Source organism: Geospiza fortis, unplaced genomic scaffold (genome assembly GCF_000277835.1).
Source record: "Geospiza fortis unplaced genomic scaffold, GeoFor_1.0 scaffold192, whole genome shotgun sequence".
NCBI classification, from domain to species: Eukaryota; Metazoa; Chordata; class Aves; order Passeriformes; family Thraupidae; genus Geospiza; species Geospiza fortis.
The window spans coordinates 1,274,567-1,296,992 of NW_005054315.1; the positions used below are offsets into that span (position 1 = coordinate 1,274,567).

The 22,426-nt window shown below is 38.0% G+C and overlaps 1 protein-coding gene across 2 annotated transcripts in view; it reads left to right on the forward strand.

Moving 5' to 3' along the window:
• The window catches only part of MYO16 (myosin XVI), a 326,118-nt gene that overhangs the window by 31,531 nt on the left and 272,161 nt on the right, over window positions 1–22,426 (forward strand). The window contains exon 1 of one of the 2 annotated variants that reach the window (XM_005419960.2): window positions 10,059–10,317. The exons of the other annotated variant lie outside the window; for it this stretch is intronic. Within the exon in view, the coding sequence (XP_005420017.1) occupies window positions 10,290–10,317 (28 nt within the window). The 5' untranslated portion in view covers window positions 10,059–10,289. Of the gene's footprint in view, window positions 1–10,058; window positions 10,318–22,426 lie in introns of those variants that run through there. 2 annotated transcript variants of the gene reach the window in all.

Here is a 22,426-nt window from a genome sequence, read left to right on the forward strand (position 1 = left end):
GCTGGCAACTTAAGTGCTCTCAACAGAGACCTTTACCTCCTGTGTTAGTCATAATCATGCTGACTAATGTAAAGTTCTTTGACATGGGCTAGCTACCATGAGCTTGCTTTTAATTTCAGATAATTGTAAACAGAAATACAACATGCAAAATAGGTTTTAGTTTCAAATATTTATACCAAAAAAAAGAGGAAATAACAAGCAGTAAAAATTAGCTATTAATTATTTTCTCAAAAAAGTTGAAATCTGAAAACCTTCCTTCCTTCTATCCAGTTCATTTGCTGCAGATTTCCTGAGCTGCATTGTTAAGGGCACTACTTTTTTGCCTAATGTCTCAGATTGCATTAATGAAATTGTACCAGCTTTTTTTTTGGGGGGGGGGGGGTGTTTTGTTTCTGGTGGGGTTTTTTGTTTACTTGGGTTTTTTTTAGTTTTTTTGGTTGGTTGGTTGATTTTTTTTTGTCTCTGCAGGGGTCACAGTCAGATGTATAATTCTTTGTGGTATATTAATGTCACTTATGCAGGTTGTAGTTCCTCAACGCTCCTGAGATATGGTGTCCCTTTGGCACATCAGGAGTTGTCTTTCATATGTCCGTAGCAGCACCTTAATGCAGTAAAGAAAATCTTCACACCTGCCTTGTTACCCTCAGGCTCACTGTGAAATAATCTGTATCGAGTGAATAGTATTTGTCTATCATCCTTTATATGTATTATATGATCTTCTTAGTTAGTCTCTGAAGGACCCTGTTAACTCACTCTTTAGCTATGCAAATTTTGAAGTATTCTAAATGTGGTTGTGCATTTTAGATTGAACCTCAAAAAATTGTCTATAACTCATCTTCTGTATTTTGTATAGTATTCAAATCAAAAGGAGAAAAAAAGTGAGAAACACACAATAAAAAGCATGTTAATATCACAAAGCATTTGAACTTTCCATCTTATTGTTGGTGTGCATGTGTGCTAAGCCTTTATATCTTTTCATATGTTCAAAGTACCTTTTTAAAATTTGCTTCTGATGATTTGAACACATTCTAATTTAAAACTGTGCTTAGCAAAACTCTGAATGTGTGTTACATTCAGACACTATAATTATGTTTAGCAAATGTTAATATTTTTTAGCAGATGTAATTATTTTCTCCTTAAGACATACAGAACCCAAGTCAATAAACCTATGCCAACTGAATGTTTAATTTACATAGATGGAATATCCCTAAGGATTGATAGTAAAAGGTGTTGATCATGTCTTGACTTTGGCCAAGGCAATAAGAGGTTGAACCTAGATTTGGTTAAAAAAAATCCCACTGATTTCTCTAGTCAAATCAGCATTACCTACTGCTACATTGTCCTCAAATATGACAGAAATATGTTGGTAATGATAAGGAAAAGTGGTTTTGAAATGACAAAGACTTTGAGAAATGGATAAATGCATGGTCTCCAGTTAACACCAACTGTAACAGGAGCATTTGGGAGATGTTAAGCAAATTAGTCTTGGTGTGCTATGCATAATTGCTAATTATTTTTTCCAAGATAGCTCATTTATGTCATTTTCCAATAATCTTAGGTCATTCACTTTTAAGTGTTTCACTTTGCGTCCTTTGAAGGCAGTGACAGAACCCCTGCTGGTTTTGAGGTCAAAGTCTAAGAATCAAAGAGTGGTTTACAGTCAACACCAACTTGTGTGGCTTTCTCTTCTAAGAATTTACAGCCTAGAAATAGCAATCCATGGAGATTTCAGCATAAGGTATTTTGGCTAACGGGTGAAGGAAATGATTTCTTGTGCAGTTTTCCCCTCTGCCAGGATAGCAAGGTAGTGAATGCTTCTTTTCTTTCTGAAGGAAAACTCTGCTATAAATTAAAGCAAAAAACCCAATCAAACAAAAAAGCCTTATAAATTGGTTAGGATGGCATGATTTACCTTGCTGGATAATTCTTTTTTATAGATGTGTTTTGCCCTATTATACTTGTACATTACTTTCTCTTACCTTGTCATGTGTCTTTTTGCTCTTTGAAATTAAAGGTAATTACTAGTGTATTTTCAAGAAAATAAAATTAAAATAATAACTACTTTTGTAATACAGTGTTTAATTAAAAGAGTAAGTTCATTTGAGAGCAAAGAAATAAATCTTCTGCTTGTTATGAACAGCCAGCCATTGGAGAAAAAAGCAAATGCACTCTAAGTTCCACACATGGAGAAGGAAATATACAAAGAGTATATTATCGTAAAATAGGAAAACAGTGTTTCAGTTATCTTAATTTTAACAAAATTCAGCTCAAAATGTGCTGATGGTTATTGATGCTCTAGGGGTATGTGCAGTAACTGTACAAAGGTGCCTTACTCTTTACTGGGTCATGTGTAAACCAGCTGTTTGCTGACTTGATGGCTTTGGCCTTTATTATTCATGTTTGTACAAAACACAGAGATCTGAACTGAGTACTTCATTTTTTTCTGTTTGAAGGAACTGATCATCAAGCATCTTGTGTTTATTGATTAATCCTCAGTGCTCTTCACATCATTCTTAATCTGTGTTTGGGGAATCCCCTCTTTTATTGTTCTTGATCACTGGCATCTCAACTGTGACCTGTCCACTGCTCACATGAAAGAAGTTCTTTTCCACTATCTTTCTGACTGCCTTTGTTTGTAACTTGCTTCACTGAATGCGCTTTTTTGATAATATAATTTATATTATATAGATTTATATAATTAAAATTATATAGATTTAATTCTTTCTCACTGTTGCTGGGACACTATAAATCAGTGCCTTCAGTAGTCATCTTACTATACCTCTGTTTCCTTGCTTCTTTCATATATTTTTCTTCTTTCCAAAGCAACTGCCTAGTTCTTGTTAACTTCTTATCCATTCTTTGCTAGTTTGAGAATGAGATGTAGTTCTATTATGTTCAAGCAGAGTGCAGTAGATTCTTCATCTCTCACTTGTGCAGAGTACAGTAAATCTTGCATGCCTCTCTTGTTCAGTGAGCTTATGGACTTCTCCATATCATTTTCAAGCAATAGCATGTTATCTTATGTCACGTCAAAATCTCTTAGCATCTTACCCTTTGATTTGATTATTGTTCTTATCAAGTTGGACTCTCACCTGGGCTTTGTGGTCAGGATGATGAATTCTTTACATGTTGACACAGACAAAGAAAAAAAGAGGAAATAAGTAGATATGTGCATTAGAAACTGGAGAAGGTGCAGAAGCAGAGACCACCCAGCTGCATGTTGCTACACTGTGCACATATGGCAGCACAGTAAATTCAATAAAAGTTGTGTGTAGTTTTCTGTACCTTACACCCCTTCTCTCCCATTTTCTCTGTGCTACATAAGAAAAACCTGTAAGACAAATATGCATTAACAATGTGTGCTGAGTTACATTAAGAATGAAGTGCAGAAAGGCTGGGGAAAAGAACTGGTATTATTCTGGTCTTGGTCTACAGCACGTGGTACAGCATATGGTACATGTGGTTTTGTTCTGGTAGGTTTTTTGAATGACATGGTTGGCAAATTTAAAATAATATCACTTCACCACCCCTTACAAATCTTCAACATCAATTATTTTTTTTTCCCTTTTTGGGACACTGAGTAGTAGAGTAATTTCTAAAATTTTTGAAATTACCTGCCTGTCCTCTGTGCTGTCCTACAGTCCCAGAAGGGTCTTATTCTATCACTTCTTTGGCTTTTGCAGCTGTCCAAGTTAATTTTTTCCTAAATTACAAATACCTTCTATCTCAAGGACTCCTTCTGCAGTCCTTTCAGGTTTTCCCTAATTTTACTTCAATGTCTGGGCATTTTGATGGCTGTCATGTTTTTTTGCTTATCATTTTAACATCAGTCTTGTAAGGGACTTTGCATTTATATGGCAGCAGCTTCTCTCTGCAGCAGTCTTTCATCAGATCTCTTAACAAATCTAATTTAAAAAAGCATATTCACACATTGTAATGAAGAAGTTAATTATTGAGTCAGTACTGATGCCAAACATAAGCCTAACCATATATGAGACTTTTGGGAGTTCTTGTATTTGGCCTAGTTATTGCCCCTGTTCTAGGCTCTCCCACAACAAGTGAGAGCTTCTTCATTTCATCCAGTAAAGGGACTGCTAGACAGACCTACTCACAGCCTGAAAACTGTCATTTTGGGTGTGGCAGGAAGAGAGTAAGGCTTTCAAATGGTTTCTACTGGTAATTTTGCAAACTTCAGTAGTGGGGAATAATATCCTGTGATTTTAACCTCCTGTTTTCAATACATTAAAGAACAGTTACAGATTAGTCCACCTGTATACATTCAGTTACAACAGTACAGGGGTAAGAAGAAAAAGGATTTTTTTTTCACTTTTCTCAATCTCTAGGTAGAATAATGGGAGGAAGATTGCCAGCTTCCTGAAAAAATTGATGCATTTCCAGTGAAATGGGAAAACAAGGAAAGGGTGCAAAAGTTGCAGGAAGGGAAGAGGGAAGAGAAAAATAAAGTCATCTGGTCTTCTAGAGGTCAACCATGCTGAGTGATTGAGTGATTAGATTTGATTTGTTGCTGCAATCTCTTTAGCAAACCTCACATCCATCGGACATGCAAGTTCATAGAAAAAATTATTTGGAGAAACTGCTCTTTTTGTTCTGCTGTGACTCATGTAGAGAAAATTAGTACAGAGTCCTTCTTGCTAAGTATCTACATCTGCTAGAGCTCATCCCTGCTTCCTGATAAAGCATAGAGCTACCAGATGTTATCTGAAGAGTGGCTTGTTGGCAGCTGGATAGAATGGCCAAGGTTTGATTGCTAAGCAGTATTACTTGTCATAACACATGAGCCATGTCAATATTACTCTGCATTCCACTTTTTTTGTCTGCAGTCTTAAACCCCTAAGTAGTGCAATGAAGTTGTAACATTAGAAGGAATATAACAAGCTTTGCTGCACTGAGCAAAAATGGCATAAATGGGGAGCATCTGTCATGTATTTAAAACCAGTAGTCACGGTGCTTTTCTCATTATTCAAATTGCTTTTGGATAGTTCTGCATACCTCTATCAAATCTTTCAGTTATATGTGAATTGCAAAATACTAAGATGATAAAATTATTAAATGTTCAATTGTTTGTGACACCAGGAGACACCAGAAGAGTAACAAGATATTTACATGACATGAGTACAATACAGTGTGTCAGTTCTTGACAGCAAAACCTTATTTTAAAGTGTTCTTGTTTGCTCAGTTGTTTTAGGAAGCACTTCATAGGTGCATTTCTAAGTCAAGGTCTGAGCCTCGGAAACTGAGATCTGAAAGCAGTGTCTACTCTGAGATGGTGATCCCAGATGGGTGTTTATCCTAAGAAATAGAACTATGCTAGTGATGGTTGACCTGTTCCAAGATTCTCTTTAATTAACTCTGCAATTTCATGGAATGCTGAATTTCTACAAAGAACAAAATTGGCTGTTTTCTCTCTGTAGGGAGACGGTGCAAGGAACTTTTCTAGAAGAGCTAAATAGACCTTGTTTTCTGACCTTGACTCTATTTTATCCATATTTTTGCTGAGCTGGACAAAATCAAATACGTTAAGTGTTTTATCACCAGATTTAGTACCAGCTCAGTCTTTGTCCCCAGCTCAAAAGCATTTGTGCCTTTTTGTAGACTTGAACACTGGTGTAGTCTTTAGAGAACCACTGGAGGTGTGATTGAAAACCTGCCAATGCTGCCTTTACTTTAGAGAAAGTAGGTATACAATTATGCATCACACTGCAACATACAATGCCATCAGAGCCTGTCTATGTATAATTCCATAGTTTATATGGTCAGATTGTAAGTGTTGTTTATATATTTTTTCTCTTTTGAATTTTTGGTGTAGTTCAGTCAGGAGAGAATACCTAACATGGCTGATATCCCTTTCTTGTGAATAAACAAATTGTATGATTTCTTTTGTAAAATCACTGACAATGAAGTATTCCCTCCTTCAGACTCATTCCAAAAAATGAAGTCTTTCTTTTTTTTTTTCTTACACTTGAAATCTTTGTTTATGTCATGGACAACCCACCACCATGGTTTCTTCTCTGTTCTTCCTCTTCTCTCCAACCTAGAAAAAGAGTGCACTGGAAATAATGTCTTTCCAGAAGGTGAAACAGATTTTGACTTCTTAAGTATTCCTATTGTGGCTCCCTTTTACCTCAAGTTTAGTTGCCCCTTCTCCTGAAGGTTCATCCTGTCTCTGCATTTGCAATTATCTATTCTTAATTCTCTTTGCTGCTGCCCTTCAATATGTCAGAACTTCTTGCTGATAGCAATATACATTGCTTTCCATGTTTTCTTTCCTTTATGCTTTCACTTCTGTTGTCATTATATTGCAAGAGTTCTATCATCGTTACATTGCAAGGGTTCCATATTGCTAGAGTTTCATACCTCCCTGATGTTTCTCATAGGCAGCTCCTCTGGGCACTGACTCTTCCTTATCCTTGCAGTAGCCAGCTGACTCTAATTCACCCTGAGCCAACCAATCCACTCTTTTATATCACTCTTCTTACTGGCTACAGGTGTGGCCTGTAAAAATCAGGCCTGCTCATAAGCTTTAATAATTAACCCAGCTGCAACTCTTTATGGGATAAGATTACTTTCTATACTACCTTTATTCTATCCCCCTACACACTTCTTTTTCAAAACCCATTAATGATAATTACCCACATAATAAAACGAGTTATGTTACAAAATTAAAAAAAAAACAAACCAACACAGTTTTCTAAAATAAAAAGCCTGTTGAGGTTGCCATCTGCCAGGTGCCACCTCTCAAAAAGTTTGTGCCTTTTTTCCATTCATTATTCACACTTTACTTGAGTAACTGGCCATATATTTCTGGCATACAGGCTCCTGGAGAATGGGAAAGGGCACAGTGCCCTGCTGCAGCCGCGTAGATGCTGCTCATGGACTTGATTAGAGCAACAGTCCTACTGAAGGGCACAGACCCAAGCTATGGTGTAGCAGTGCAACCCTCCTTTGTCAAACAGTCCGACATTCTTCCCCAATGACATAGACCAGCACACGTTAGGAGAGAAGAAATCAGAGCATATAGAGAACAGCTCTGCTCCCAGTTTGTCTGATGCAAATATCAAGTCAACAGCTTGCTGCATTCAAGAGTTTGTCCTGTACCTAAATGCTCTCTGTAAAGGATGTAGAATCATGGAACATTTTGGATTGGAAGGGACCTTTAAATTCATCTAATCCTCTTCTGCAATGAGCAGTGTCATCTTCAACTCGATCAGGCTACTCAGAGCCCGGTCTGTCCTGACCTTGAATGTTTCCAGGGTTGGGGGTCTCATAAGGGCAGAGGAGAGGGGCAGGTTCACCTCTCTTGACCTGCCATACTTTTTTTGAAGCAGCCCAGTGTAGCATCCCATGAACTCTCTTCCCTTGGTCAATTCCCAAGCCCTCAGCCCTGGAAACAACAGTAACTACTCACCATAGAGTTACCCCTCCCGGGGGAAAACCAGATTCTCCCATGGACTTGTGTCACAACTTCCTTTAGTTTCTCCTTCCCCTGTCCCTGGCTTGGCATCCCGGGTGGCCCCCCCTCCCCTGGAGGCCAGTCTCCCCTGCCCAGCCCTCAGCTCTGCCCCCCACCCCTTCCCCTTAAACTGCCTGCTCCACCTGGTTCCCTGCTCTTTCTAGCCAGGTTACCCTTCAGCTACTGTGTTGCTCCGCTGGAATAAAACCTTGCAAAAGAGCCTTTCTTGCCTCTATTGCTGAGCCAGCTGTGGTGAGTGTTGAGTGGAGGTTTGACTGCATTCCCTGAATGTTCACTCAGCTTGCTTTTCGGCAGGAGAGGCTTGTTGGGGACAAGAGATAGGCAGCAGCACCTACCATTCTAACACTTGCACTTTTAGCCCAGGACACAGTTGGCTTTCTGGGCTGCAAGCACACTAACTCCCAGTCTTTCTCAGCAGGGCTGCTCCCAGTCCCTTCATCCCTCAGACTGTATTGATACTAGGGGCTGCCTCAATGCAGGCGCAGGATCTTGAGCTTAGCATTGTGGAATTCTCTCCCTCATTCCTTGCAGGATAGAGGATGTAGTCTAGCCTGTCACATAAATTCTACCAAATTCCACCATCGTAAATTTTTACTATGGCAATTCAATACATAATCACATACATTACAATCTAAAATGAGACAGATCCAAATACTTTTTCTTCACATTCTGTTCAAGCCAAAATCAGGTCCTTTTTCTTCCTTTCACGTCTGTCTGCTGAAAAGCATCATTTGTCCATTTCTCTCACTCACCATTGTTTACTAAGGTGCTCCTGGTTTTAACCAGTGTGAGATGGTGAAGTGTGATGTTATTAGACACGGCAGCCTGTTTGCCTGATGGTGCCACCAGAGATGAACCTGTCAGGAATGTCTCCACCAAAAAGTATTGCTCAAAGGCCTTTTTGTCAGATTACTTGACACTTGCTCATGAACTATGACTAACATTGCCTCTTAAAACACTCTGCATGTTTATTTTATAAGCCATATGGCCCAAACTGGCCTAGTGTTGTATAGGTGTGAAAGACAGTCTGAATAGATTTAATTACTTTGGACTTCTGAGCTTTACAGCAAAAAAGTTTCCATGGTAATGTAATTACTGTATTGTGTTTTATATAATTTATCCCTATGTCCCCCTGGTTATTTCTTGATTTTTTTCATTTTCATGTGGAAAACTATGTTTTCAGGGAGAAAACCAAAACACCTAAATAATTAGTGCTGCAAAAGTATTGCTGTGCATATTTAACTTAAAACCAGATGTGAAATATGTGGCTATTAGGAGCTGAGAGATTTCACCTAAGGGTTTTGCTAATGGATCACTGGAAGCCTGTGAATATATATCTTTCTGCTCTTGTGGGAACTTTGCAGAATAGTTAATAGAATCTGAATTAGTGATCCTCACTAATTAGTTAGACCCTTTTTCCTTTGTAGTCCTTTTAACACTTTGTAGCTGTTAAAATGTTATGTTGACAAAATAGTAGGTGAGAACCCTTTCAGATGAATAAAAGATTTAAACATGGTTGGGCTATCAGTTTTCCTTTACAAGAGCTCTCACTCAGTGAAGTGTTGGCTGCGGCAAGCATGATGCATGGTAAGCAAATCGAGGTCTTCACTGAGTACAATTTTCTTAAATTATTTTTTGATACTATAAAAATATTTTACTGCAGTTCTGCTGTAGGTTTCTCACAGAAGTAGTAGCCAAATTCATGGATAACTGTTCCTGGCAAAGTAATGCAGAAATTGTTCTCAGAGGATGCTGCAGCCTGGGTGTTTAAAATACAATGCAGGTCTGCCTTTTGTGTGCCCTTAATCTGAAACTGGGTAATGCGTCAGTGTACATTGACTTGTTATTCTACAGTGTGATAAATAATTGTATGGACTTGTTCCTAGTGATGCATTTTCTTAGGCTTTTTCTCTTACAATCGGTGATTTAAATGTCATTAGATAACATGCGCATAATCATGGTACAAACCATGCAGAGCTTGCAGTTTTTGTCTCCTGACATAAATGTTCCATCTGTGAAAAAGATGCATTGCAATACAAAGAAATGATAGAACAGGAACATACCAAGAAATGTACACACAAGCATGTTTTTAGCTCAATGTGAATTAATCCATGCATAAACCATGAGACTCTGAAGATGGCTGTAAGCTCTATCCTGATTTTTTACCTTACAATATACTGAAAAATGATCTGTGATGCTAAAAGATGGTTATTCTTGGAAACCTATATCAATTTCCTATTCACACAGCAACTGGTGGCAACTAAAAATAATCCTGGTTTAGTACTAGCTAAAAATCTGGTCGCATTTGGCACACGAACAACATGCACAAATAAAATTTAAGATCCCCTGTTCTGCTATTTCATTCGAGCCCACTCATCAAGCTTAGTTTGCTGCCATTTGAAAGCTATTGAAAAGCCATTAACTGGCAGGACTGTGAAAGCCGCAGTGCAGCAGCACACCTCAGTGCTGGAAGAATGTGGCTGCAAGTGCACACCAATTAAATCTTTCTATTCCTGGGGATGTGGGATTAGGAGCGCTGTCAATCAATTATGCTACAATAGCACGTGCAGTAGTCATGGTTCAAGACGCACAGAGGTTTATCGTAACTCCAGCAGCCGGGTGAGGGTGACTTGGAAGCCTCTGCAAGATCCTGGAACAGAAACTGCGCTGAATAATGTATTCTGAGGTGTACTGGATACCTGAGGAAGGGCTTTAAATAATGCATTTTCTGGGCATGACAGTTGTAGCAGAAGAGAATGCTGAAACCTGTAGCGAGACTACAGCCTGAGATGAAAGAATGTCTCATTACCATTTTATCAAATGCTGTAAGTATCAAAATGGTTATTTTGCTTTTAAAACTGTCTTTATTTTCTGAGGTGTGTCTTTTCATTACATATGCAAAAAGTCGAATGCAGATGCTGCATGATGTCAACATAGTAGTGGGGAAGGGGAGTTGTTACTTTGCATGTGAATATACAGGCAGAGCCCAGTGTTTCTTTCTCTCCTCTGTTCAGAGATAACTTCATTGTGTGTGTAATAATGCTCTCATTCTGAACTTCATAATGATCAGCTTTTAAAACTTTTGTTTAAATCAATCACCAAAGAATGTAATGTCCGAAAAGAAGAAACGTCATTGACAGCATTATGTTAAGGACGCCTTTAAGGACAACCTTGGAACATGGCTCTTACACTTTGCAAGGATATACGAATGAGAATAGCTTTATAACTGCCAGCCCAGCTCATCATCTACTGTAGATCAAATGCTTATATCCCCTCCTTGTCAGAATATTTAGCTATTTGGTGTGACAGACTTAAAAAAATAACAATGAACTTTTAACCTTGAATCATGCAAGCTTCCCTCCTTAAAGACATCCTGAAATTGGGATCTATGCTAAATGTATTTGATTCATTGCAGAGGAAATTCCTAACAGCTTTTTTTTTTTTTTCAAGGTTGCTTGTTTTCTAGCTGCACATTTTTCAGTCTTATAGGATTTGCCTTTGAAAGCATACAGGGTCTGAGTGGAAATTGCTGGGTTTACACCAGAGAAATGAATTATTCTTTAAATACTTGTTTTGAATAGCCAGCAGTAGTTCAATAGCCATAGATATTTTTTTACTGAAGGACTTAGAAAACTTCAGACTTTAGTGATTATGGCACAGTTTTTACATGTCAAATAGCAGACTGCTGTAGAAGGTTTTTCTCTGTAGATCATGGTCTCTGATGACTTAAGTGTACCAAGGACACTTTGAAACTATTTTAAAAACACTGTGTTATAGTTAATAAACAAGTAATGTGGTTCTTTGTTGTCTTAATATGAAATTAAGGTGCCCTGGAAGTATTTTAGTAATTCAAGTAAAAATGATTTATATGGGTTTCCTCTTGTCTGCATTGAATGGGACTGGTGTATGGACTGCTTTTAATACTACTGGGAGCTACAATTCCCTGCTCATGCAGAGAAGCAGAGATTAGTTTGACTGCACAGTTTCAGAGGTGCATTCTAGGGATAAATCTTTGAGCTTGTACTGAGATTTGATAAATGCAAATGAGGAATTTGCAATGTAATTACCTTGAAGATGTCAAAAAAGTATTGTTTGGTTTTTATTCACTTTAAAATTACTCTTACAGTGAAATTGTAGCAAATCTAGATAGGCATGTGAAAGTCAATAGTATATGAAATAAGTAACTCTTCAATGAAACTACAGGAAAGATATGAGGATGACCCTGAGGTTCTTCTGTTAAAAGGAAGCAAATGATGACTAATTGGGATGTTCATTGCATTGATTGCAGAGATGAAGGACTAAAACATAGCAGAGGGAAAGGTGAATGCACAGCATCAATTTTGTCAATAATATTTGTTTCCTGTTTTTCAGATTTGGAGTTTTGATTAGTGAATTCTCAGTAGATTGGGATGGTTTACCACATAGCTCTTTTCTTTCCAAATAGTGTCCTTTAGGAGACAACGGATGCTTGCTGGAGCCTGACAGGAGTTTTTTTCACTGCCCATGCTTCTCAGAATTGGCAGAAGCGCTTCCATTTCCACCTGTAATTAGTGAAGGAGAAGCACTTCCTCTGCAATGCTCCCCTGAGCATTATTATCTGACTTCACATGCCAATATGTTGCAGATATTTGTGTTTGGCAGACAGCTGGGACCAAAGATGGGCCAGGGCTGCGTGCGCAGTTGCAGCACCGGCAGTGCTCTGAGATGTGCTGAGAACAGCTGAATCTCACAGTGCTTGGAACGTGACTCTTCACACTCCACTTTGCTTTTAACTCATTTCACCAATGATTTCTGTGTCAGAGAGAAAAGAAACTGATCCAGAGGAAGCGTGGTGGCAGAGCACTGTCTCTTGGACTACTTTGGGTAGAGAGGAAATATCTAAAAGGCACAAATTAATGACACTTAAAAGCTGGTGTTTTATGAACTACGGTGTTATGTACCTGGCTTTTGTATATGTTTGCATCTTGGTTTTTTTTAATCTTTGCAGAAGTTCGGTGTGGGAATCTGAGCTGAGAAGGGCTATAGCTTTTCTCCGATGATGTTAGTACAATTTTAATAATATTCTTTCATTTTTTCATGGCATTGCTCCCATTAGAAGGCTGTGAAAATCAGATATACTTCACCATATAAGTCACCATCTAGTCACAGGCATTTTCTGTCTGGAAAGCTCCAGCTTTGAGAGCTCTTCAGTCCACCTCAGACTCATAAAATCATTTATGTTGGAAAAGACCTCTAAGACCATGGAGTCCAGCCATTATACTAGCACTGCCATATCCACCACTAAACCGCAGCCCCAAGCACCATATCTACATGTTTTTTGAACAGTTCCAGGGATTGCAATTTGACCAATTCCCTGGGCAGACTGTTCCAGTGTTGGCCACACTTTCAGTGAAGTAATTTTTTCCTAATAGCCGATCTAAACCTCCTCTGGCACAACTTGAGGCCATTTCTTCCTGTCCTATCTCTTGTTACCTGGGAGAGGAGACTCATTTAAGACAATTGCAGAGAGTGATAAGGTGTCCCCTGGGCATCCTTTTCTCCAAGTTAGACACCTCCAGCTCCCTCAGCTGATCCTCGTAACACTTGTGCTCCTGACCCTTCTCCAGCTCTGTTGCCATTCTCTGGATACTCCCTCCTGCTCTGAGCAGGGGTAGCTGTGTGGTCAAACCAGATTTTCTGGGGCCATGCCCAGTGAGGTCTTTCATCCCAGTAATACTCTGGAAGTGTGCCTGCTGCAGCCATCATGTTGTCTTTAGCTGGCACCTGCAGCATTTAACACTAAGCTGAATGAGTGTCTGCCTGCTGGAGCAGCTCATGTTGTCACTACTCGTGCCCATCTCCTTTTTGCAGCCAAGTATTGCTGCTGCTCTGAGCTGTCCCTGTCTGTGCTGGTAGCTTATCCTTGGCAATCTGTGAGTGTGAATATTTAGAAAAGAGAACAGTGGTTTGTAGGAGAGTATCACATATTATCTGCCAGCTGCAGGGTACCATTTTATCTTGATGATTTGTGTGACAGATTGTACAAATGAATGTAATTTTGCAAATTAGGCAGCACCTTGCTGCTGTCTTCTGTCCCTTTTATATCTAGTTATGATATAAATATCATCATTTACATGTTATGGCAGTGGTTTTCTACCTTTGCTCTGGGCTTCCTCTGAGGGATCTGCAAAGGTAGAAAGAAAAACAGTACTTTAGCAAGGAGGCTTAAATTTGTTACTCCAGAATCTGATTTCTCCTGCAAATGCTGTAGAGGTGCATAAGTGCAAACAGAATAAAAACCTTGCTAGAAGGAGTTATACTCATGCCTGGTGGAAGTCCAAGCCAAGTGAATTTTTCCAAATATTAGGATCATAAAATCTGAACATCAGCTTCTACTTCTTTCTGTTTTATCTGTTTCCAATTCCTTTAAATCCTTTGTATGAATTAAAACCCACGGAATTGTGCTATGTGACAGACCAACACCTACCACGATCTGGGATGGAAATACTAATTAGATGTTTATTGATAAATTTAATTCGGGATTTGAAACAAGATAGAAAATAAACATAATCATTTTCTTCAATATCTATCCCTTATTACCTTCAGGACCTGATTACATGGCAAGGATTGTCCATGAAGAGGTGGCTCTACCTGAACCTTATGGAGCTTGGACAGGGTGGGGGGAAGATGTGATGTGATACATTAGTTTCAGTTTTCAGAGGATGGAGACTTGAATTGATTCTCCCATGGATGAAGAAGTAATACTTGGGGTAAAACACATGATACCTTCATATCAGCTTTCTTACTGTGAGACAGCCTGTGAAACTTTGATCTGTGCCTCAGTAGAGTGAGTTACTGTTTAGACCAAACAAGAGAAGAGGAGCCTGAAAAGAAGAATTGGAGACCCGTAGTCAGTCTGTGACACTGGAACCCTTTACCTCTGTGGCAGCATGGGCAGGATGTGTGATGACCCAAGTAACAACGACACATAGGTGTGTTCTGTCACACTGGATGGTTGGTGACATAAGAGAACTAGAAAATTTTTTGAAGTATTTTCTGCTTCCCACGAGCAGGATTTCTTCTATTCCAGGGTTAGGCAGGAGGTGGTAATAATTTATTTATTGTATATTCTGGTGTCTCAGAGAATTCTCACATCTTCTTGGGCATGTGTTCTGCCTCCAGTGAGAAGCTCAAGGGACAAAATAGTAAAAATATGCAGGTGGTGGAAATGAGAGCTGTAAACAGAAGCAGGATGTCTGTGACAGTCCTTATTCAACACCTATCCCATTTATCTAGATTGATAGCTCATGATAGTGTCTGCTAACTCTTGTGTCATGGTTTATTTCTGCAATAACAGAGTTAAGTACACCATGGCTGCGGGGAAAAATTCCTTTTCCTTGTACATGCTTCATAACACTGTGACCTGTGGCATGAGGTTAAGATTGTTACTGAAATGAGATGCTTAGCATGGCTGAGTGATCCTGCCTGCTGGAATTGAAATTGGGAGGCAGAGTCAGAGTTCATCTGCCCTGGAAATCCTGAAAGAGCAGGAGGAGTGGCTCTGTGAAATGAACCACTGCTTGGGAGTTTTAAGGTCTTGTGAAGGCACATAAAGCAAGTCTGGGGGAGTAAAGAGATTTTGATGAAAGGTATTTGTTTGAGAAGCTTATACTGTAAAAATGTATAAGAGAATGTTAATGCAATACATGATATTTTGTATTCCATTTTGACAGACTGAATGTGTCTGATGTATCAGTGATGTGCAGTGCAAACTCTTAAAAATAGTTATACGATAATTCAGGTGTCATGAAAGATATCTAAAAAACTAGGTTTTTAATTATTCAGTTTAGAACAAATGGATTTTGTCTTACTAACCTTAATACAAATAGAGCTGCAGCTAGAATATTTTTTGCTTCTATTATGCTTTTTAGCTCCATGTCTCTCACTGTCATCACAGGATAAGTGCAGGCCAACAAGAAAATGGGATATTATTTACCACCTATGAATGCCAGTATGTCTTTACCAGTTAGATGTTTCTCTATTTTTATTCTCCAGTTCCTGAGTTCATGTGACAATGACAGAAATGCAACATGAATTTTTTAATTTTAACTAATTTTTTACCTAATCTAAATATTGACAAATTTGAGATTCATGACACTGAGTGCAAGGAAAGAGATAAAAAATAAATATTTATATCAGTATGTAGACATAGGAAGTTATACTTAGAAAAATGTATTTTAAGCTGTCAATAAGCCAATTAGCTTGGCACATTTGTATTAGTAGTCTAATAATTTGCTTAGTGTGTTTCCAGTAAATAAAACTTACCTCACAGTAACAGCTTTCCCAACCACATAGAATAGCAATTATTAATTTTATTAAGATGCATTTTTATATTAAGATGATATTAAATTTGGAAAAATGCTCTTTGAAATAATAGGAAAAGGAGCATTATTAACTTGGACAACTGAAGGCTATAACATTTCCAACTTTGTATTCAACTAAGAATCGTTTCTATTTATAGTAGTTTAGTGGAAATCACAGTCATCCACCAATTATTTTTTGTCATTATTTTGTTTGCTACTCTAAAAATCTGTCAGTAAAGAGAAGAATCAGCACTTTCTGTGGAAAACTTTAGTGAGGGCTTATAAGAATTTCCTTATCATTTTGGTATTTGGAGAGCTTTTTTCTTCTAGTTATTCTGCAAACAGCAAAGAAAGAGATCCACCCTAAAAATCAGATGAAAGAAGATTATAAAAGTCAAAGTATCATATTTTCTCACCATATTGGCACAGCATGTGTGAAGCTTCAGACTCTGATATTACATTTTTGAGAAGATTGCTGTAGGAACAGAGCAGAAAAACACCCCACACCAACAACACAACCCTCCCAACCTCTTTATTTCAATGTATGAAATTATGGCAATATAGCCACTTTTCAATCCTGATGTAGCTTCTTGCTCCAAATAATCACATTTATTTATTTTTCTTGTTTCATATAAATTAATATACTGCATCATGCTGATTTTTGCACAGTTTCTAAGTTATAAAACCAAACAGAAAATATTTTTAGATAATTCAATTAACACCTCAATCAAAATTGCAACAGTATAAACATGATTATTTTAAAGCAAGTGAAATCTGAGATGGAACTAATTCTAATTTGTTCTTAAATGAATGAAAATAATTAATTCAGCAAAAGCTTAGTTTGATTTGGAGCAAATAGAGAACTGTCCTAATGCAAGTTTTTTAATATATAATAGAAGAACACCACCAATTAAATGAAAATGCTGTTTGTTTATTACAAGAAGTACTTTCCATTTGTTTGCTTTTGAGCAAATGCCTTCAGTGAAAACAACAGCAATATAAGACCTACTAAGAGAAATCTGCAAGTTTTGACTGCGGCACATCCCTTTAGCCAACAGCTGGGTCAGTGTGGTATCCCTTGCAGAAACAGAAATCCAAGTAGCATGGCCAGAACTGGTTCTCATACCAGTGCCATTCTTGTATATTGAAAGACAACAGTCCCTGACAACTTCCCCCCATCTATAAGGTGATTCAGAGAGCCCTGACTTAGTCCACTTTAAAACTCTTTTTGATGTAAGGATGGGACCTGGCAAGGAATGTGGACAGGAGGGCACCACACACAGTGGAAGAGCACTTGGTCATTTATTGCTAGCTAGAATATGGACATTCATGTTGGAAGTGTACTTTACTCTCTTTCATTTTGTAGTGGATTTTAAAACAAAAAAATCTTATTCTCAGAAAAAAAAAAGAGACAACACCTGATATCTTTTCTTGTAAATGCTACTGTGAATGTCTCTCATGCAATATGACATTTTAGAGGAGGTGGAAGCAGTATTCAGAGCACACAGACAGGCAGGAGATCTGGGCCATACCACCTCAGGCTGGTGGACTCCTGCTGTGGTCCCATTCAGTGCAAATCCTGTTATGAAGTGTAACACATAAAATATATATGGGACCCTGTAAAGGCATCTACAGAAAATAGAGCAATGTATTAAGGTCATATTTGGAGAGTTAATTGATAGCTTTCAAATGTGATCTCTTTCCCATAAAAGGAATCAAAGCTTTCTCCTGTGAGAAGTTTTGTAGATGTTGACATCTAAACTGAGAAAGGAGGAAAGCAGGCATGCAGAAATTTCCTCTTTTTTTCTGTCTTTCTGGGAAGAATAGTAATTTTGTTTGTAGGTAGCTTATTGCAGAAAGCTCTAAAAATGTTAGAACAATATACTCCTTATTCAACAATCAATTTATGTGAAAGGAGAGACATTTTATATTCAGATTGCACATGAACTGAACAGGTTATTTTTCAGTTGCTTTCCTTTCAACACAATTATTTGATTCTGTTAGCTGCAGTACTAATGTTAGTTGCAGAAGTGGCATGTGTAAATCATATAGACATAGTTGTGAAAAGTAAAGCTTTTAAGGCAAACGAAATGACTTAATTCCTCTTAATCAGCAATGAATATATAGATTTATTTTGTCTTGGAGGGACATTTTTCTTTCTTGTGAGCAGTAATGTCAGAGTTATAATAATAATTTCTGTTTAATTTTTACTTCAGTTTCTTCAACATCTCTAAAACCTGTTTATGTTCATCCAGTTATTTCTTCAGTAAAGGTGCCTGAAGATATGTGTAGACTAGGAGTCCATCCTTTGATACTGCTTTTTTTCAGTTGGTCAAGTGAGATCAAGCTGTTCAATTTCTTCTTCCTTTTCTTCATCTTCCTCTTTTTTGAATTATCAACCATATTTCCCCATTTTAATTTAACCCAGAAAGGACATTGCTGCACGTGTTAACAATCAAATGTTATAATAATGCTTATCTTCACTTTGGTTTCCATGCCTCTACAGCTGTCCTATATATGGCCACAAGTGTAATTCTTGATGGTAAATGTGGAAGGTGACCTTAGAGACTGTTGTAAACACTGGTGTCAGGAAAGCCACTAAACCTGCATTCATTGTCACTTACCCATGAAGATCCAGCTCTGATCTGGATCAGATCTGATTGCCAGCTCTCACTAGCAATCATCCTTGCTCTTCTAGCCTTAGCCAGCCTTACCTAGGACATACCCAATAATTACCCTGCCAGTGCAGGGGAGAGAAGCCTTTCAGATGCTGGTGGTGTTGCTTTACACCTAGAAATTCTCATGGGTTGGTTCTTCACTTTACTGAGGGGTTCTCTTTACGGAGCTTTACAGGGTCATTTGGAGATTTCAGAACTGAGTGAAGGAGCTGACCTGAGTGTCAGAAACACAGACCTCCTGTGCCTGTGTTGTTGCTTTTGTGTGGCTGTCCACTCAGTACACCAAACAAGGAATTTTGTGATTTTACCTGTTAATCTCATCCATATATACTATTTTTGTCTTGGTACTCTGCCTAAATTTGCACTATATTAAATTCATTTTATTGCTCCATCTTCTCTTCATTTTTATGGTATATAACCTTTTTTTTTCCTTTTCACTCTAAATTTCTGTTAACTTTTCTCTCCTTAGTCACTGCTTAGCTAAGCTATGCATATTTAATTCTTTTCATCTTTCTTCATAAATCAGTCCCTCGGGCCTCAAAACTATTTGTGGTAGTTTCTTTTGAACTGCTCCAATTTGACTGTCTAGAATTGAATGCAATATTCCCGATAAGTTGCCTTTCTGCAGAATGGAGGAGGGCCAGTTTCCAATCCTCTTGCTATTTGAAAACTGAGATGGCAGCCCCTTGATGTGCACAGAACAGTGACCAAAGACATACATATTAGCTCTGCTGCAGAATTTTTGTTAGCTACACTGTGTGGTAAACTACTTTTCCATCTGCTTTTACTTTACAGTAATCTCTTTAAATTATTAGATTGCGTGTAGAACCACAGTTCACTTGGCATAGGATTTCCTTTCCTGTGTGCTTGCCAGTTCTTATGGCTGGGTCTGTGAACCACTGCTTCCTTTTTGACTTTTAACTCCCTATGGTGTATGATACTCAATATCCTCTTTGTTTTGATTCACATCATGCTTAACTAGCTTTTATATATGCAGGTTTTTGCAAATTTTGATTTATGTGTTTTTCTCCTATGGTTTCTGTAATTTTCATATGCTGTATGACTCTTGAGCCCTGGCATATTTGCTGACTAAAATAGTGATATCTGAGAATGTCTGTGATAAAAGAATGGCCCCAGGTTTTGAAACAATCTGATTTTTTGTTTCTTTATTCAAGTAGTTGGTTGTTGCTTCTGCAGTTCAGCTTTTTCAGTACCCTTGAGGTATAGTGGCTGTAATTCTGGCTTTCTCTCACTGTGCACTAATGTGTTAATTCACTTTCCCAAATTTCAGATTTACAACAGATTTATATTAACAACAGTCTTAGTGTTTTTCACTGTCTATTGTGTTAAGTGCCTGTGTAACAAAACTTTTATATTATACTGTGATGGCAGGAAGAATTTTCCAGTGCATCTCTTCCTGGGTACACATGCTTCCCTTCTCTCTATCCTATACCTGAAAGTTGGGCTAATCCATACATTATTACATTTAATGTACTGTAAGGAAATAACTGTTATTGCCAAAACATAATTGTCACTTCATAAGTCTTGTATTGCAGTCAAATAAAGACAGCTAGGTCTGTGCAGAGACTAGAAAGAGTTATATTTTCTGGAGGACTTCTCATCAATTCTTTCTTATCTTTCTTTATTGTCATTTGGCAAACCCAGTTCTTTGTTCTCATTCTACCTTCTGATTTAGAGCTTCTTGAGTTTTACTTGCTCTTGGTGTGATTTACAGCAATTTCGATTCTTCAAATATGACCAAATATTCTGATGCTATTTCCTCACAGGCTTGCAAGTGACAAGCATTAATTAGTATATTATTCTAACAAGTATACATTGCTTGCTCCTTAAAATGCCAAATAAAAAGTGACATAAATTCATAGATCCAAAAGTTGTAAGAGTTAGTGCAAACAGCCAATTTATTTTCTCTTCTAAGTTGTCTATATATAGATCTATATTAAAAATGCAAATGTGTTATTGCAGTCAGTGTTAATTGGATGACTGTTGTTTTCTGATTGCTTTAAATTCTCTCTTCAGATCCTGACATAGGGACTTGGACTATTTCTTAAAAAAATCAAAAAATTAGCTGCTTTACCATTATGCTTTGGGAAACACATAAGCATATTTTGCTTTGATCTTTCTAAGGAAACAAAGTCTTTGTGATTATGTTACTTGTGTGTATGCATCTTGTAGGTTTTCTCCCCATGATAATTTCCAAATCCATTAGCCAGTTGCAGGAAAATGTTTCAAAACCAGGTTAATCATGACATGATTTATTCAAGCAAGTGACTACTACATTGCCTAGTAGTGTTGGACAACTATTTCATTATGGTTAGAAATTATAATGTGGCTTTTCTACCATACGGGTGTCAGGTTTAGCTTACAAGCCATTATCTCTTGTCCCACAAGGTATCAAGTAATGTCAAGTCTTGCAAGGAAATTTAAGCATGCTACAAATAAGTTTATTCTTCTTGTTGTGCTGGTGGGGTAGGGTTAATTTTGTGTTGGTGGGGTAGGGTTTCAGGTGGGGTAGGGTTAATTTTCTTCACAGTGTCTAGTACAGGGCTTTGTTTTGGATTTGTGCTGAACACAAGGCTGATAATATAGAGATGTTTTTGTTATTGCTGAGGAGGGCTAACAGAGTCAAGGGCTTTTCTGCTTTTCGTTCAACCATGGTGGGGAAGAAGGTGTTGGTGCATGGGAGGTTGGGAGAAGACGCAGCCAGGACAGGCAGCCTCAATTGACCAAAGGGATATTCCGGACCACAGGACCTCATGCTTATAATAGAAAGTAGGAAGGAAGAAGGAGAAAGGGAGTGCATTTGGAGTGATGGTGTTTATCTTCCCAAGTAACCATTGCACATGATGGGGTCCTGCTCTCCTGGAGATGCTGAACACCTGCCAAACCATGGGAAGCAGTGAATTAATTCCTTTTTGCTTTACTTCTGTGTGCAGCTTTAGCTTTCCCCTTAAACTGTATTTCAACCCATGAGTTCTTTTTTACCCTGCCTATTCTCTCCCCAGTCCTGCTGGTGGGGCAGTGACTGAGCTGCTGTGTGGGGTTTGGTGGCTGGAGTCAAACCACAGTGCTTGAGTGAAAAGCAATGCCTTGCACTCTTTGCACCACTTACCTTGCTGCAAGCAAAAGACAAGGTGATGGTGGGACAAGCTTCAGAGGGTGTGTCTACACTTCATAAACAATGAAAGACATTGGAGTGCTGATGTTCTACAGCATTGTTATTTAGCTTGCTGGATCATTTTTGAAGTGTCCCTACTAGTTCTCTCTATGGCAAAGGCTATGGATGATATCTAGAGACTCCTCCCAAAAGACAGGGCAGATGAAACACCCCCAGACTGTGTGTTCTATCTCCTGCGCAATCTTTCATCTATTTCAAAAAGCTTTTATCCTCAAATACTGTTCCCTGCCTACATATACCCTCCTACTACTTACTAGAGCATATATAAACACCTTTGGGTTTATGTTGTAAAATACCTTTCTCCTGTGTTGCAGTGCAGTCTTCATTTTAGACACTGTGAAATTTAGAAGCACAAAAATAGATAATTGTATCTTAGAGCACAAGAGCTCAGCAAAGTCAAAGGAGAAGTAGGACTTTATGCTGTGATGTCTAGTTGTGTTTCGTTTTTTCTGCGTGAACCTTCACTAGTAAACATGAGCCGATGTACAACATTTAACTGACAAGTTTGGGGTTTTTTGCCTTCTCATTTTCTTTTTTTTTTCTTTTTCTTTTCTTTTTTTTTTTTTGTTTTGGTCAGGGAATACTTATATCCTAAGTTTTGTGACTGATTGCTTTAAAAACTTAAATTCCAAAAGAGCAGTGTTTCGACCTATTGTCTGAATACTTATTATTTAAAGAGGTTACAGTAAAGCCCTGAATTCACCTTGAGCACAGACTT